Genomic DNA, 16,348 nt, shown 5'->3' on the forward strand with positions numbered 1-16,348 from the left:
TATCCCTGATCATTAGTCTTCCTGGCTCGGGCTGAATGTGAGTTGTACTTCAACCACAGCTGGAGGGCATCACATTGGGCATCCCTGAAGTCTAGTTGTATTGGGGGAGGGGCAACATCTCAGTGGTTGAGCACATGCTTTCATGCAAAAAGTGCATAACCCCTCCATATCCATGTAGAGATGGAAAAGACCATTGCCTGAAACCCTAGAGTGTGTTGTCTATCAGTAGATGATACTGAGCGGGATGGACTATGTTCTGACTCAGTAGAACGCAACTTCAAAGCTTCCTAATCATACGTCACCGTTCAGAAATGAAACGTCAGTGGCTTGTAATTCAAAGATGCTACGCATTTGTTGTCATTCTGAACATGTTGCTACCATTAAGTAACAAACAATAAATTAATTGCTCGTGCCACCTTTCCAATGCTGACTGACTGTGTTCTAATTCCATCTAGGTGGAGTTGAAAAAGAAGATTGCTTTGTTCTTGAAGGCAGCTGCAGCTACTCACCTCCCAAAGGTCCAAGTGGGGAAGAAAAACTCTCTGATGTAAACAATCAAGACAAACAGAGGTTGGTGATTACATTTTCTGCTGCCCAGGTGAAAGATGTGTAGGGTCCTTTGTGCTATTGGGAGGAATTCAGATGGAAAGAGGTCAATCAGCACAAGAAGAACCCTCATGCAGTTGATAGTTTGATTATGCACAAACCTGCAATCACAAAGCAGTGACTGATGTTTGACATTCTTCAGTGGCTGCTCCTTCAGCAATTTGCCATAAGGCATTTTCACTCAAACAAGGCAGATTCAAAGTTTCAAAATACCAGTGAGCAAGGAACACCTGGAGGCAGAACCAGGTAGGTTTCCTTTATGTTGCAACTGGGCATAATCTAGCTTCTCTCAGTAACTGAGAGAACTGTTTGCATCCCAGGAGATAATCAGACTGAATTCTTACAGCTACTTAGATGCATTTATTCTTTTGGCTGGTGAAAGGGGGACAGATTGACATTGCAGCTTTTAATATACTAACCTGTTCTCTCTCAAAAAAAGTTCTTTTGCCATTATTTTAAAGTTCAACCTTATCTTACAGGACTAAACTTAAATCCCCATGCAACCACTTTTCTCAACCTCTTTCTCTGCAGGTGGGGGCCCCATGCCCAGTATTCTCTAGTGACTCTGATATATTGTCTCTTATGGACCCCTGCATTTGTTCCCACCTGCAGTTCTTACGTTTTGATAATTCAACGGTAAATTACACATGTCAAAAAGTAAAGGAAGATACTCATAAGTTAATATTGCATACATTATTTGTATACAAAAATAGTTTTAAATAACTTAATCGACTAAACAAATAAAAAATAATTGACTAAAGGTTGACAAATATATGTGTAAAGTTAAAGTAACATTTCACTATGTTTTCTATGCTGTGTGTGGCAGGGGTATTGTTTTCATTTGGTACTATGTTATATGTTTTGTGAAATTGTATTGTAAACTGCCCCATGATCCTCTGATGAAGAGTGGTATAAAAATTTAATTAACAACAACAACAACAATTTAATAATAAAGGAAAATTGTAATTGTAATTGGTAGACCTGGGTGGAGCTTGTCCAGAAACAGTTGTTTCAGTAGAAAAATAAGGAAACATTTTGAATATGTGAAAGAAAATTTAAAAAATCCTTCCAGTAGCACCTTAGAGACCAAATAAGTTTGTTTTTGGTATGAGCTTTCGTGTACATGCACACTTCTTCAGATACCATATGTGTTGGATATGCGTTGGTCCAATCATGGTATCCAGAATGTAATAGGACCTAAATCAGATCTCCACTGAGTCCAGCATTCTATTTATAGCCAACCAGATGCCTCTCTTGAGCAGTCCACAGGTAGGGCATAAAGACGATATCCAGCAACTAGTGTACAGTACTGCCAGAGAAGATGGAGGCTACATATCACCATCATGGCAAATAATAATTGATAGATCCATCCTCCATGAAATTGTCTAATTCCCCCTTTAAGACTAGTGGCTCTCAAGATCTTTGACTCTCCAGATGCCGTTGGTCTACAGCTCCCATCTTTCCTGACCATTGACCATGCTCACTAGGGCTGATGGGAGTTGGGAGTCCAACATTATCTGGAGGGTCACATCCTCCCCATTCTTGCCATAGCACATTGGTAGCTCATGAAAAAAGTTCCAGGCTTTGCCATTGGCATATTCTGTTAAAAAGTATCAGCTAGCTGTGTAAAAGACCCTTAAATCTAGTCAGCCAGTGTCGGAAGCAGAGTGTTCAACTAATCCGGCCCACAGAGGGATCTCCGCCGGAATGAACCGGCCCAAGCAAGGTAAACCTTGCTGACTCCTGGACTAGACAGAGCAAAGCTCTTCTTCTTCTGTCAAGTTACCTATACTGTTACCTATATCTACTTTCTCCACACCTTGATTTAAAAAAAAATATAATTCCTCCCCTCCCCACACTTTGTTCACTCTGGCTACCTCAACCTGCATCAAGTTTTACTAAATTTTTGCTAGTGACCCAAGACTCTGCCGCCTGACGTTTAAGAAGGATGTCTGTATCTTACGACTGGGGAACTGAATAAAGCACCAATCTGTTGTTTGTGCCAGAACAATATATTACTGTATGAAACTGCCGCTTATCTATTCCAAAGGCAACAAAGGAGGCAGCCATAATGAAAGACTGTCTTCTGGTGAAATCAGGAGACTCTTATATAATTGCACAAAAAAAGGGATGGTAAAAAAAGGGATGAGCAGCCACCTCATACATATTCAGCAAAATCAGTGAATCATATTCATAGCCGTGCATAAATAACATAGGTTTCCTCTGTAGCATTTCAGAGTCATTGCATTATGTAGTCTGATGTGAGTAATTTTATCCTTTAGTTTCTCCGTGTAATTGCGTAGATATTTAATAGTCTTAAAAAGTTTGATGACTAGCCGAATACCGTTAATTCGACTTGCCGCCCACAGTATGTCAGTCAGATCCACTCTCTCACAACATTCAAAAGAACTTTCCCCTCTGCTAATAGCTTTTAGCAAGGGAGACCATCCACCAAGCCTTGTGGCAGAATAGCTTGTGAGTGGTTTAAGTGATACTAGGCAGTGGTGGTCATATCTCAAGGAAAAGTCAAGGCCAGCCCGAGGTGGGAGGGGAACATCAGCTTCTCCGCTCCAAGGCAGGTTTATTACTGGTGGCATGCAACAGAAGCACCAGCACCGAGGGTCATCTGCCATTACCCAAAATGCCCCAATGTAGCATTGCTCCAGGGCATCGTCATGGACTAGTTGGATGCCAAGGAGCTGTGGGAGGCATCAGCTGCAGAAGCCCTTAGGGAACTCCCAGGAGAGGAAAGCGCAGAGCCAGGGGATTGGTGGTGGGACAACAAGGAGTGATTACAGATTGGAAGGAGAAGGTGACAGGGTTAAGTGAACAGGAAGATGCTGCAGCAGAGCACAGTTCAGACTGCGAAGCAGAAGCAAGGGCTGGGGAGAAGTGGGGGAGAGGCAGGCTGCTGAAGAAGCCAGGGAGTCTCCCACTTCTGATGCCCCGAAAACATGAATGTGCATCTGTGGATGGGGAAATGTAGTGTGGACAGAAGCACTGCCCACAATCATCCCAATCATAGGAGCCAACTCTTAGGGGCCGAGGTCTCCCCCATAAAATATTTGAGGAAGCCACCCCTCAAATTTGGTGAGCATTGCCATTCAAATGGTTTGTGTGCACCACATATGCAGGGCAGAGTTTAACTTGCCCCCCATATTTTATTCAAGTTGGCACCCTTGCCCCCATTGTACCCCCTGCATGTAGTCTAATCCCACTCTAATCTCACAGCTTTTCCTTGTGTTGAGTGTGGAAGGCCTGCAACTTTTACTCAAGGTCACTTGAGCATGTGTACAGCCCTCTGCGTGACTGCGGACCCTGATAAAGCAGGGAGTCCCTTCCTGATTGCACATGGTTTTCTGCTCAAATTTAAGTAAATGTGGTGAGTAAAAGTTCCCTGCAAAGCTTTGCCCTCTCAACACAAGGAAAATTGTGGAGTGAGATGGTGGGAAAACATGCACAAGGATGTCAGGGTGGAGCTTGTATGCACTTATCACACCCTTGTCCCCCACCCACAGTTTTTGTTCAGACAAATTGCTAGATACACCTGTTGACATGCCAGAAAGAAAGGAAATTATTAACTGTCAATAGAACACCAAAATTCACCCACTCATGTTGTTATTATTTCCCCAATCACCCTATTAGGAGTTCCTCTGTTGGAGGGCTCAGTTCCAGGCATAAAGAGGGAATAATCCTGGGGATTGTGTGTCAGGCAGCTCCAGTTTAGATAGTGAGAGCATGAAATCATTGCCAGTTCCATGCCCTTTCAGTAGCAAAGGATGCTGGATTTAACATATCCATTGGAACCAGCCAGCCACTTCCTCATCTGCAGGCATCAATCTTGACATATTCAGTCATCAGTTCTTGATTCTCTGTTGGAGGGTGGGTGTGGATGGATGGTCCTGCCTCATCTTGTTCTGTCATTGCCAACTAGGGTGACTGTGTGTCCTACTTTACAGGCCTCTGTCTGAAATGCTCTCTAAGTCACTGCCCAGTTTAAAGGTAAAGAACAGTCAATAGGCGGATCAGGGACCTTGAGGGTGCCCTTTGAAAGTAAGCTCCTGAACAGCACTACCATGAAATATATGTCTATTTAAATTAAATTGCTCATACAAAAATACACAAAGGAGGGCAAGTCTTACTCCACCCCACTTAAAAGATTAGCACCACAGTAGAGGGTAGCTTTACTACCAAAGGACTGGATTAATAAAAATGTCTTAGGCTGGCACCTAAAAACTGACAATGATAGTGCCAGGTGTGTTTTCCTTGGAAACACATTCCACTAACAGGCTACGGATCAAGTTGATGTAATTTCTTTCTTAAGCAGCACATGGCTCATTAACCTATTTTATTATTGAAAGGGTTTTTTATTTAAAAAAATGGATATTAGTATTTTTTCCTCTGTGCTGCTTGCCATTCCCCCCCCCCCCATATCAAGAATGAGCTGCTAAGGTATGTATGTATGTATGTATGTATGTATTTTTTCTACCCCTGCTGCCCACTATATAGTGGCAGCTTAAATATATATATCAAATTCATTAGTAACTGAAAATCAATAAAACACAAATTAAAAACAAGCAAACATTGCTTATAGCTGTGTGCTCTTGTCAGTAAAATGTTTCCTTATACATGAAAAACAGTTTTCGGTTGATGCCTAGATGTTCTGTGCACCATTCACTGTTTCTAGAAACGAATTACAGATGAAGTTCAAAACTAAGTAGGTTAAAAAAAGAAGAAGTTTCTGTGAGGCTTTGATTCCTCCCATTGACCCCATTGATCCTTCACAAATCCCACAATGCCAAGCACTCAGATCTAGTTTCCTCTTTTGAAGCCACCAGAGCATGTTTATAGTTGTTCCCAAAAAAAGTATTAATGCCCTTGCAGTTATTTATGCTGCTTAATTTAGCAAGGACATATACAGTATGCAGAACCAGGCCAGCACACATTCATCTCTTATTATGTCACCAGGAGAGGAACTGCCTTCTGCCCATCACATTTCTCTGCTTAGTGTAAAATGATCTGGGCTTGAATGGATCATATTATGATGGCTTGCCAAGATAACAGGCATCCTTGATGGTTTTTCTCTCTCTCACCACCAGTACTTATTCCACAGAATCCCTGTGTTTGATTTTTCCACTTCCTCATACTTTTTACATAAGCATTTAAAGCCGCTGTTGCTTCTAGCAAAAGGTCTCCTGGCCAAGGATGGCTTATACAGACAGTGTGGAGAAAGTAGGCACTAGAGAACTGGACATGTACTGGAATATCTGATTCCTTTTGTAGAAGGCAGGATCTAGACTCAATCTAACTTGAAAGCAGTATATTGAGGACAAGCACGGATGATTCCGGACTGAGAAAAAAAAATGACATTTTTGTGCTATAAACGCGTACACAGCCTTAGAATAATGAATTATGTGCTCAAAACCAGATTCTATGCAGTGGCATGACTGAGGAACTGTAGAATACATACTACCAGGCTCAGGGCTGCCTATGGAGAGATCCATAAAAGAATTTGTGCTCACATTCGACAACAGCCACATAGATGCTGTTAGCCCAGAGATGGAAAGAAGAAATAACCCCAACCAGAGAAGAATGGCAAACCAAGTTGATGGACTATGCTGAAATGGCAAAATTAGCTGGGAAGCTCAGAAATCAAGAGGACAAAAACTTTAAAAAAGAATGGGAAAAGTTCACAATCTACTTACAAGACCATTGTAAGCAGGTTAAAACATTAGCAGGATTTTAACCACACGTGTAAAGTAACGGAAAGTATGGATAATGTGGAAGGATAATAATTTGGACAAGGGTTGATATGGAGTTGTAAATATTATCATTAGGACCCATGGAAGGGATGGGGGAAAGTCAGGCGGTTCAGAGCAATCTCAATATTTGAATCTTGAATTATTTTTTGATGTATGCTTATATTTTTTGAAAATCAAATTAAAAAAATTATATATACAGTGATACCTTGGGTTAAGTACTTAATTTGTTCCGGAGGTACTTTCTTAACCTGAAACTGTTCTTAACCTGAAGCACCACTTTAGCTAATGGGGCCTCCTGCTGCTGCTGAGCCGCCGTAGAACAATTTCTGTTCTCATCCTGAAGCAAAGTTCTTAACCCGAGTTACTATTTCTGGGTTAGCTGAGTCTGTAACCTGAAGCGTATTTAACCTGAAGCGTATGTAACCCGAGGTACCACTGTATATAAAAAGAATTTGTGCACTCATGGATTCTGGAACATATAGATCTGTATTCTAGCTCTGGTACAGTTGCCACGACTTAAGAGAACCAGGCATTCCACACACCTGGTACCCTCCAGATATTTTGGACTATAACTCCCAACTTCGCTGACTGCTGACCATGCTGGGAAGGCACTAAGTTGTTGAAGGCTGCAATAGATTAATTAAAACCTGCATACTTGCCCAGAAATCTAGAATAATATGTCTGTATTGCCTTTGCCTCGTGCTTTTCCTTCGCCAACTGGGACAAGCAGTATCATCACCCAAGATGGCATACGTCAGTGACATAACTCACCTTAGATTGAACTGGACTTTTAACCGTTGATGGCTGGTGTTACATCATATCCCGTGATGCCATTGCTCCTGCTCATCAAGGCTTCCCTTAAATTATGTAACCATTTTTTTCTGTGTGATCACTCATTTCATAATACATTACACTGGTACACCTCTAAACTTCCTCCTTCCCATCTCTCCCCTGCCTCCGTATTTCACAATGATAATAAAGCATCGAACCAGATTATGGGACACAAACTAAGAAGAAGAAGAGGAGTTTGGATTTGATATCCCGCTTTAATGTGTGTGATTTTGGGTAGTGACCCAAAGGAGTCTCTAAGTGGCTAACATTCTCCTTTCCCTTCCTCCCCCACAACAAACACTCTGTGAGGTGAGTGAGGCTGAGAGTCTTCAGAGAAGTGTGACTAGCCCAAGGTCACCCAGCAGCTACATGTGGAGGAGCGAAGACGCGAACCCGGTTCACCAGATTACGGGACTACTGCTCTTAACCACTATACCACACCACACTAGGGATGTGTCTCTCCTATGCTACTAACTACTGTATAGTTAAGCTAACCCCATATATTGGGGATCAGAATATTGTTATCAGAGTAGACGTTTTTACTAGATAAAAGTAGGTTTGACCCCAGCACCTTTCTCTCTTGCTCTTATGTGAACAGAACCTGGCAGTTTTGCCTAACCTTAAGTGTTCCCGGCTCATTATGATGTGATGTGAAAAGCCAGCAAGTTCCAGTGATTATGCAATTTGGGAAGGGATTGCATATATCCCCCTCTTGATGTTTGGAGGATTTGAGGAAGCATCTGGTCTTTCTTGTTTACTGCAGCTACATTCCCCAGGAAGTTGGATTGAAGGGCTCCTAGGAACATATTTTTAAGGAAATTCTCTTTACTTCCTGAAAATATCCAATTCAGTAACAAACATTTTGAGACTAATGTGTCATCTGCAACTTATTATTTCTGTTACGTGCTTCAGCCTGGGACACAGGAATATATAGCTATTGGGAAAACATAAGGGGCAAGATAAAAAAATTCCTTCCAGTAGCACCTTAAAGACCAACTAAGTTAGTTCTTGGTATGAGCTTTCATGTGCATGCACACTTCTTCAGATACACTGAAACAGAAGTTGCCAGATCCTTCTATATACTGTAACTGGAACCATGGAAGGCACCACATTGAGCCGCATGAAATGGAAGTCCATCAACCCACCTTCTCACTATATAGAAGGATCTGGCAACTTCTGTTTCAGTGTATCTGAAGAAGTGTGCATGCACACGAAAGCTCATACCAAGAACTAACTTAGTTGGTCTTTAAGGTGCTACTGGAAGGAATTTTTTTATTTTGACTATGGCAGACCAACACGGCTACCTATCTGTAATAAGGGGCAAGGACTGTTTTCAGGTAAAAACCCGTTCCTGAGCTTCATCAAACTCATATTGTGCTCACATCCTCACGTTGCACTCAAGAGTATTACACTGCGGTCAGAACTTCACAGGAAAACTCAGCACAGCACAGAACAGAGTTAGTAAAGGGCAGAGACGACGCTTTCAGTCTTACATATCTGATGTTAGGCACCTAGATCATAGAGACATAAATAAAACAGGAGAGGGGGAAATAAGGCCTTTAAATATGGCTCAAGGTACCTAAAAGGCAGCTAGTGTTAACTTACAGGTATTATTTATGGTCTGGTATGTGCTTGAATAAGTGTCAGCAGTTGCTCAAGCAAGTAGTTCAACAGCATGTTTAAAATGAGCATATTACAAATAGACCATGTTTTTAAAAAGCATCTTTTTTCCCCCAAGTCTGCTTTCCCACCCTAAAGGTATGCAGCTGAACTGCCTGCCATTGGCAATTGTTAAGTTACAGCTGGGGAAAAGTTGCAGAACCTGTCCTGATTTATGAAAAGCAGTTGGCTTTGCAAATGTCAAGATTCCTTATGGGAGCAAACAACAGCGGCACTTTTTACAGATTGGGAAGTTACTCCCACGTTCTGGGTGCCACTCCTGTGATAACACAGCTGCTGGTTCTCCCAAACATCCTCCCATTGTTAGAGATTTTATCATATTTGTAAGGAATGCGTTTTTTTAAAACCCTCGGTATCTCTTTTCAAAATGGTAATAATATCAGAAGACTGTAGATATCCATCATACCAAAACTCTTGCAGTTATGAAGTCTTGCTGCAGGTGTGCAAATGGGACAGAAAAAGGGAAGGGAAAACTATCTCTCAACAAACAGGTAGGTCAGCTATTTCAGGTCCTTTGTGGGGGCACAGAGGGTCTTTGTTAGCCTTGTAAGTCTGGTACTCGGAGCAATTGGTTCTGCTTCCTTGTTTGATGTCACAGCTTTAATACTACAGAGCACCACATAGCTTGCTTCTATGAAGCAATGGGGAAAACATTGCTCCTGCATTCCAAGGCCCATAGAAACTCTTTAATTAAATGGTCAAAACTTGGATAAACATATTAGGGGTGAAGGTTCAGCAAGTGGTTCTATTTTACTGTGAAGAAGAAAAAGGGTGCCTCTGAGCATGTGCAGTATGCCTTTCCTTTATCATGGATTGCCTACCACTATGTATCTTTCAGGGGGGCGGGGGGACTTCTAGGTTAAATGATATGGCTTATGGCCAGACTTGGTTTCTGCTTCCTTAAAAATTAAATCATCTCCCTTGCCCTCCAATCCTGTTCAAAATTCAGATATTATATATTAATTGTCCTAGATATTCTCATGCTGGGCCAGATTTGGAGTACAGTTTATAACATCTCAAATCCTCACATTTTATAACTTCCTGTCCATTCACTGATACCCTGATTGAGTGATTTAACACAGCTAAAGGAACTGGAATGTCTTGTGTTCAGTATCAAATGTAAGGGCAGCTTGATCTATAAATAAACTTAAGATGAGGAGGGAGAAAGAGATATTTATTTGAGAAATCAGTTTCTCCTAGTTTTGTGTAAGTGCCCCACTCTGTTTTGTTATTAAGTGACTGGTGTTTTTTCTTAATGAATGAAAATAAACTAAAAAAGCAATGACCTCTAACCAATGCAGTGCAGCACAGATGGCTCTATTTGGAACACAATGTGTTGGAAAAACAGTACAGACAACTATTACGCCACCAGCAGAAACAATGAGTCAGCTCTGCCAAGGTTGTTATGTTGGATGATAAACACAACTGACTATAGATTCAGATGTAAACAGAATTAAGTCAGAAGGCTTGTTATATCACAGACAAGGAAATGTAACATGTTGGCTCTGAGTATTACTCAGGATTGCAAACACTTTGTAAACATCTGATTATGTGGCCCCAGGTTTACTCCTATCTTCTATTTATGCAGAGTACTGAATTAATTAACATGAAAGGAGACCCAAGCTTAGCCATATTCTGTGACCCACATCACTGACCCATAAACCATGCTCTTTCCTATAGGTAGATTTCATAGATATACATAGATACAGATGAGTGCTTTGCCAACATAATATCATGTGAAATTTCTCCATTGCATGGAAGAAACAGATATTTAACTTGTAATGCTGAGTGGCCCACAAGTATTTTTATCTGCAGCTGCGATCCACTAAGGCGGCAATCCTAACCCCACTTTCCTTGAAGTAAGCCCTAGTGAATTCAGTAGGACTTACTCTGAGTAGACATGGTTAGGACTGCAGCCTAAGTTTTTGACCACACAAAATGGGCAGTGGCCAGTAAAATTATGTGACATCATTGCCTAATACAATAATTTTGTATTTTCTTATTCTTCCATGGCCAAGACCCCTCCTAGTTTTCTTTAGGTGTTATATGGAACTGATGAAGGAGATAATGGATTAACCCAGAATATCTGAAAAATCAGACAGTTTAGGGTGGGGAGAGATGGAAATACAGATAAAGGTAACTTGGTAAAGGCTATGAAATGAATGAGAAAGATCATGACATTGATTTTTGCATGTGTGTGAATTTGGCCTCATCTGTGCACAGAATCCTAAGCAGCTTCCAGGCAACTGAATGCTGCTGGGTCAAGGACTCATGAAATTAATGAGCACTTACCTATTATTTTTACTGGAAATGATCTGACCTATAGGGGGAAACAAGGCTTTTCCAGCAATTTTAAGTAGAACGTGGATCAAAAGGGGACATAGCTACTGCATTTGCTGCGCTTGCAGTGTTGTATAGGCAAGCCTTTTTTTGAACATCCATACACTGAACTACTTGATCACTTTGAAAGAGGCATAGTTTTCTCAAACTTCTAGCCAGTATTAGAGATTATTACTGTATTGGCAGATGGCAACAGCCTAAAACGCCATGCTTGATAAAATTCAGGTTTCGTCAAGATTAATATTATTATTTATTAAATTTGTATGTCATTCTTCATCCATAGATCTCAGGGCATTTAACGATCAGTCATTATGGAGAATCCAGAACAATTTATTAGACACAAATAAACTTTCACTGAAACTTTAAGGACTAACCTTTCTTTTTCTTTGCTTGGTATTGACATGTTTTCATACCTTTCAGTACAGAATTTCAGTAGGCTTTGCAATATTTATTTACAACCTTTTCCTTGAATTCATAGCAGACGTCTAGCCAAAAAGTAAAAATAAGTTTTTCATAATAAATTCCAGCCGTGCAAACTCCATAGCATGTGAAACTCATTATGAGATCCCCACTCCACCCCCTCATGTGTTTTCAGTGCCATCTCACAATTCTGTTTAAAATGTAGGAAACAAAATAGAAACCATATTTCCGCCTTTCAGCCTCTCCTGTGATATTTATGTGCATTTTTGAGTGACTCTAATTCAGTTTCGAATGCACAGAAACCCAGGTTTTAAACCGACTGAGGTTGATGAAAAGGAAACTGTTAGGCATGGCAGTTAAGTGGATGCTCCATATACAGAGAAACAAGATACCGCTAGGTCAGAGGTAGGCGACCTAAGGCCCAGGGGCCGGATGCAGCCCAATCGCCTTCTCAATCCGGCCTGCGGATGGTCCGGGAATCAGCATGTTTTTACATGAGTAGAATGTGTGCTTTTATTTAAAATGCATCTCTGGGTTATTTGTGGGGCATAGGAATTCGTTCTCCCCCCCAAAAAAAAAATATAGTCCGGTACCCCACTAGGTCTGAGGGACAGTGGACCGGCCCACAGCTGAAAAAGGTTGCTGACCACTGCTCTAGGAACAAATAGGAACAACATCACCTCAGCCCCCTGCATACGAGCACCAAAAGTTATGCACCTGACCACTGTTGGAAACAGTGGAGTAGGGACCGGGCTTTTGTTTGATCCAGCAAAGGAATTTCTACGCATGTAAATGCATATTTATATTTACATGTCAGCCTTTACATGCTTTATATTGATGAATGAACCAATGTGCTCAGCCTACTGAATGGTTAGTTATCCATTCAGCACAATTACATATTTGAATGCTTCCCAGAGTACACAACTGAAAGAGTGTTCTCTCCTACATAAGCTAATGTTGGGTGGAGTGACTTTTACAGTGGGAGAAACCTCCCATGCGAAGGGAAGTCAAGCTGCAGCAGTAGTGATGTCAAACATTCAAGAGTACTAATCAAAGCAGTATTGAAGACACGAGACATATCTTGGCCTGCCCTTGAAAACAGGTTGAGGGAGGAATTCCCTTACATATGAACATATGGAACAAAACCTCAAAGTCTTCTGATACTAGGGCAACACTGTTTCTGAAGGGGGCAGTTTGGAGGAGGGAGGCAGTGGAAAGAAAGGGGACTCCCTTGCTACCTTATTTGCTGTTTTTCTCCACATGGCTCCAGGTGTACGTGTGTTACTATGATGTCAGGACCATGGAGAGTCAGACAGGCAGACCCACACACAGTTCACTGGAAGGGCCAAAGAAGAGTATTGTTATGAATTTGGGTGGGGGTAGGCTGTATGCCGAGACCCTTCTAACCTCTGAATCCAGCAAGTGTTAAAATACAAGCCTGAATAGGTTCCTGATGAGGTGATCACTTGGGTGATGGGCCATTAAGGAGAAGGGGCTCTGTGTGAGACAGCACATGGGTGGGGGGGGTGCAAGATGGCAAATGGGTGGGACTGCTTCCCCAACTTGCGGATAATTAGAAAGAAAAAGTCAGGGTTGAGGGCAGAGAGTTTGGGGCAGTGATGCAAACTAGAAGAAAAAGCTACAAGCTGGAGAGAGGGAGAGAGAACAATGCTTGGTTTCTGTTTGAATCCAAGGCTGTAACTATGGGAGATGAAAGCCCTCCATCGTAGGCTCAGGTTGTATATATGTCTAAATAAGCCATATACAGTGGTACCTTGCAAGACGAATGCCTCGCAAGACGGAAAACTCGCAAAACGAAAGGGTTTTTGGTTTTTTGAGTTGCTTCGCAAGACGATTTTCCCTATGGTCTTGCTTTGCAAGACGGAAACGTCTTGCAAGTTTGTTTCCTTTTTCTTAAAACCGTTAATACAGTTGCGACTTGACTTTGAGGAGCAACTCATAGCACGCGGTGTGGTAGCCTTTTTTGAGGTTTTTGAAGACTTTGGTGATTTTTGAAGCTTTTCCAAAACTTTTCCGAAACCGTGCTTCGCAAGACGAAAAAATCGCAAGACGAAAAAACTCGCGGAACGAATTAATTTTGTCTTGCGAGGCACCACTGTATTAAAAAAAGACGCCACAGTCTCTGTTGTGTCTCATTCCAAAGGAAACATGAGCCCTGGGTAAGTGCCTGGAATATTGCACCGCTCGGAAATTGGGGTGGTGTGCAACAGTATGTAGCTCAGGTCAACCTGAAGTCAAGGTCCAGAGTAGCAACCCAAGATCAGAGAACCCACAGACAGATTTGCAGTTGGGGAGCGTGCTCTTGCACTCAGCTTCCACTTGTGAGCTTCCCCTGGGCATCTGGTTGGCCACTGTGAGAACAGAATGCTAGATAGGCCTTTCGCCCGAACTTTTTATGTTCTGGAATTCAAGTCAAGTTCCAAAAAGGGCAAGGTAAGGTGTAGGAATCTCAAGAGCAACTGTTGCATTTGACAAATTCCACAGAATGAGGAACTAGGCCTGAGGCAACAGTTGTTGCTAAAAAATGGGAAAAGGAGGTCAAAAGGGAGCACATATTTGCATAAAAACTGCCTTTGCTAATTTACATGAATAGATACAAAAATGTAGCAACTGTTTTTTCAGGGTGGGGAAAACCTGTACAGTACAGTGGTACCTCGGGTTAAGTACTTAATTCGTTCCGGAGGTCTGTACTTAACCTGAAACTGTTCTTAACCTGAAGCACCACTTTAGCTAATGGGGCCTCCTGCTGCTGCTGCGCCGCCAGAGCATGATTTCAGTTCTCAACCTGAAGCAAAGTTCTTAACCTGAAGCACTATTTGTGGGTTAGCAGAGTCTGTAACAAGAAGCATATGTAACCCAAGGTACCACTATACTATAAAAACCTGTACAGTGGTACCTTGGTTTAAGAACAGCTTAGTTTATGAACAACTTGGATTAAGAATGCTGCAAACCCAGAAGTAGGTGTTTTGGTTTGTGAACTTTGTCTTGGAATAAGAACATGTTTTGCTTCCTGTTGAGTGTGTTCCATTTGTAAATTGAGTCCCCCGCTGCTATGAGAAAGCACGCCTTGGTTTAAGAACACTTTGGTTTAAGAACGGACTTTCGGAACGGATTAGGTTCCTAAACCAAGGTACCACTGTAATGCACTTTCTGTAATAAGAGGGGCTTGTCCTGATGTCCTTGGCCAAAAATATCTCCTTCCCTTATTTGTGTGAACTACCAGGATATGCCAGCTGGATGCTGAGTTCCATTCCAGAGATGGTTACACTTTCGTGTTTATATATAAAGTTCATAGAATGATTAACAGCACAGTCCTATAAATGTCTAAGAAATAAGTGCAACTGAGTTGAATGAGTCTTATTCCCAGGTAAGTGGGTGCAAGACTGCAGCCTTAGGACCCAGCAGAATAAAAATGTGCTCTTTAAATGGTTCTCTTTAACTGGTATTGTTTGTGGTAGGGAGAAGGCACAGTCTTGAATGAAGGCTGGTTCACACTTCATCCTGCTTCCAGAGATCACAAGAGTTTTCTCAAGACATTTCTAAATATATCCTAGCGCTAATTAGAGTTATGGCTGAACTGTAGAATTGCAATATTTTAAACATACCAAGTAGGTTTCTAGATCTTCTAGATTTTAAGCCTTGGGTTCATCCCCCACCCAATCTCTCTTTCTTTCAACCCCCCCCCCAGGTTTATTTAATGTTGGGTCAAAATTTATAGGTGATTTTTTAAAAGGAATGTCCTGTAATTATGATATTGACGTCTTCATTCCCAGACTTAAACCAAATACCTCTAGCAAATGAAAGACTGCAATATGCCTGCCACTTCCAGAAGTATATGTGGCACCATTGAATTCCATGGTGTGATGTACCAGTGTGTGTGTGTTGGGGTGAATTTGTTATCAACTGGTCTGTTTTGAATTGGAAAACATGTCAGGCTACAGGTGCTTAAATTGGGTGGCCATGTGCTCTACTTTACCAAAGACAGTCCTATGTTTGAAGGCACCCTTTCTTTCAAAGAGTGCCCAGTCAAAGTTCATCTTAAGAATAAAAATTAATAAGGACCAGGTGCCTGGCAGGTGCCCACCAGCACAGGTCACCTGCTCTGGCTTCCCCACTTTGGTGAGATGTATTTCTATTCAAATTATAGTATTTACTTCTAAATTTGCACATTTGCTCACATGATTAGCCACTAGGCTATACCGGGACCAGTTTCCTTAGCTACTGAGCAAAATTGGTCACAATAACACCCACCCAGCGCAGGCCGTATCCTGCAATAATAAACTTGTTTGTTTATTTACCAGATTTTTATCCCATCTTTTCATCAAAAAGCTCAAATTGGCAGACATAGTTTCCTCTTCCCAGTTTTATTCTCACAACAACCCTATTAGGCAGAATAAAAAAATTCCTTCCAGTAGCACCTTAAAGACCAACTAAGTTAGTTCTTGGTATGAGCTTTCGTGTATCTGAAGAAGTGTGCATGCACACGAAAGCTCATACCAAGAACTAACTTAGTTGGTCTTTAAGGTGCTACTGGAAGGATTTTTTTTATTTTGACTATGGCAGACCAACACGGCTACCTATCTGTAACTGGAACCTATTGGGCAGGTTAGGCTGAGTAACTCAAGGTCACCAAGATAATTTTGTGGCTGAGTGAGGATTTGAACTCTGGTCCCCCAGGCTGTAGTCCA

At 41.6% G+C, this 16,348-nt stretch overlaps 1 protein-coding gene across 2 annotated transcripts in view; it reads left to right on the forward strand.

Moving 5' to 3' along the window:
- Positions 1–9,231: 9,231 nt before the first annotated feature.
- DPY19L4 (dpy-19 like 4) overlaps positions 9,232–16,348 on the forward strand; it is a 66,943-nt gene continuing 59,826 nt past the window's right edge. For both annotated transcript variants that reach the window (XM_082235286.1, XM_082235287.1), the window contains exon 1: positions 9,232–9,370. In XM_082235286.1, the coding sequence (XP_082091412.1) occupies positions 9,247–9,370 (124 nt within the window). In that variant the 5' untranslated portion in view covers positions 9,232–9,246. The remainder of the gene's footprint in view (positions 9,371–16,348) is intronic.

The sequence above is a fragment of the Podarcis vaucheri genome (assembly GCF_965113315.1).
Source record: "Podarcis vaucheri genome assembly, chromosome: 8".
Lineage (NCBI taxonomy): Eukaryota > Metazoa > Chordata > Lepidosauria > Squamata > Lacertidae > Podarcis > Podarcis vaucheri.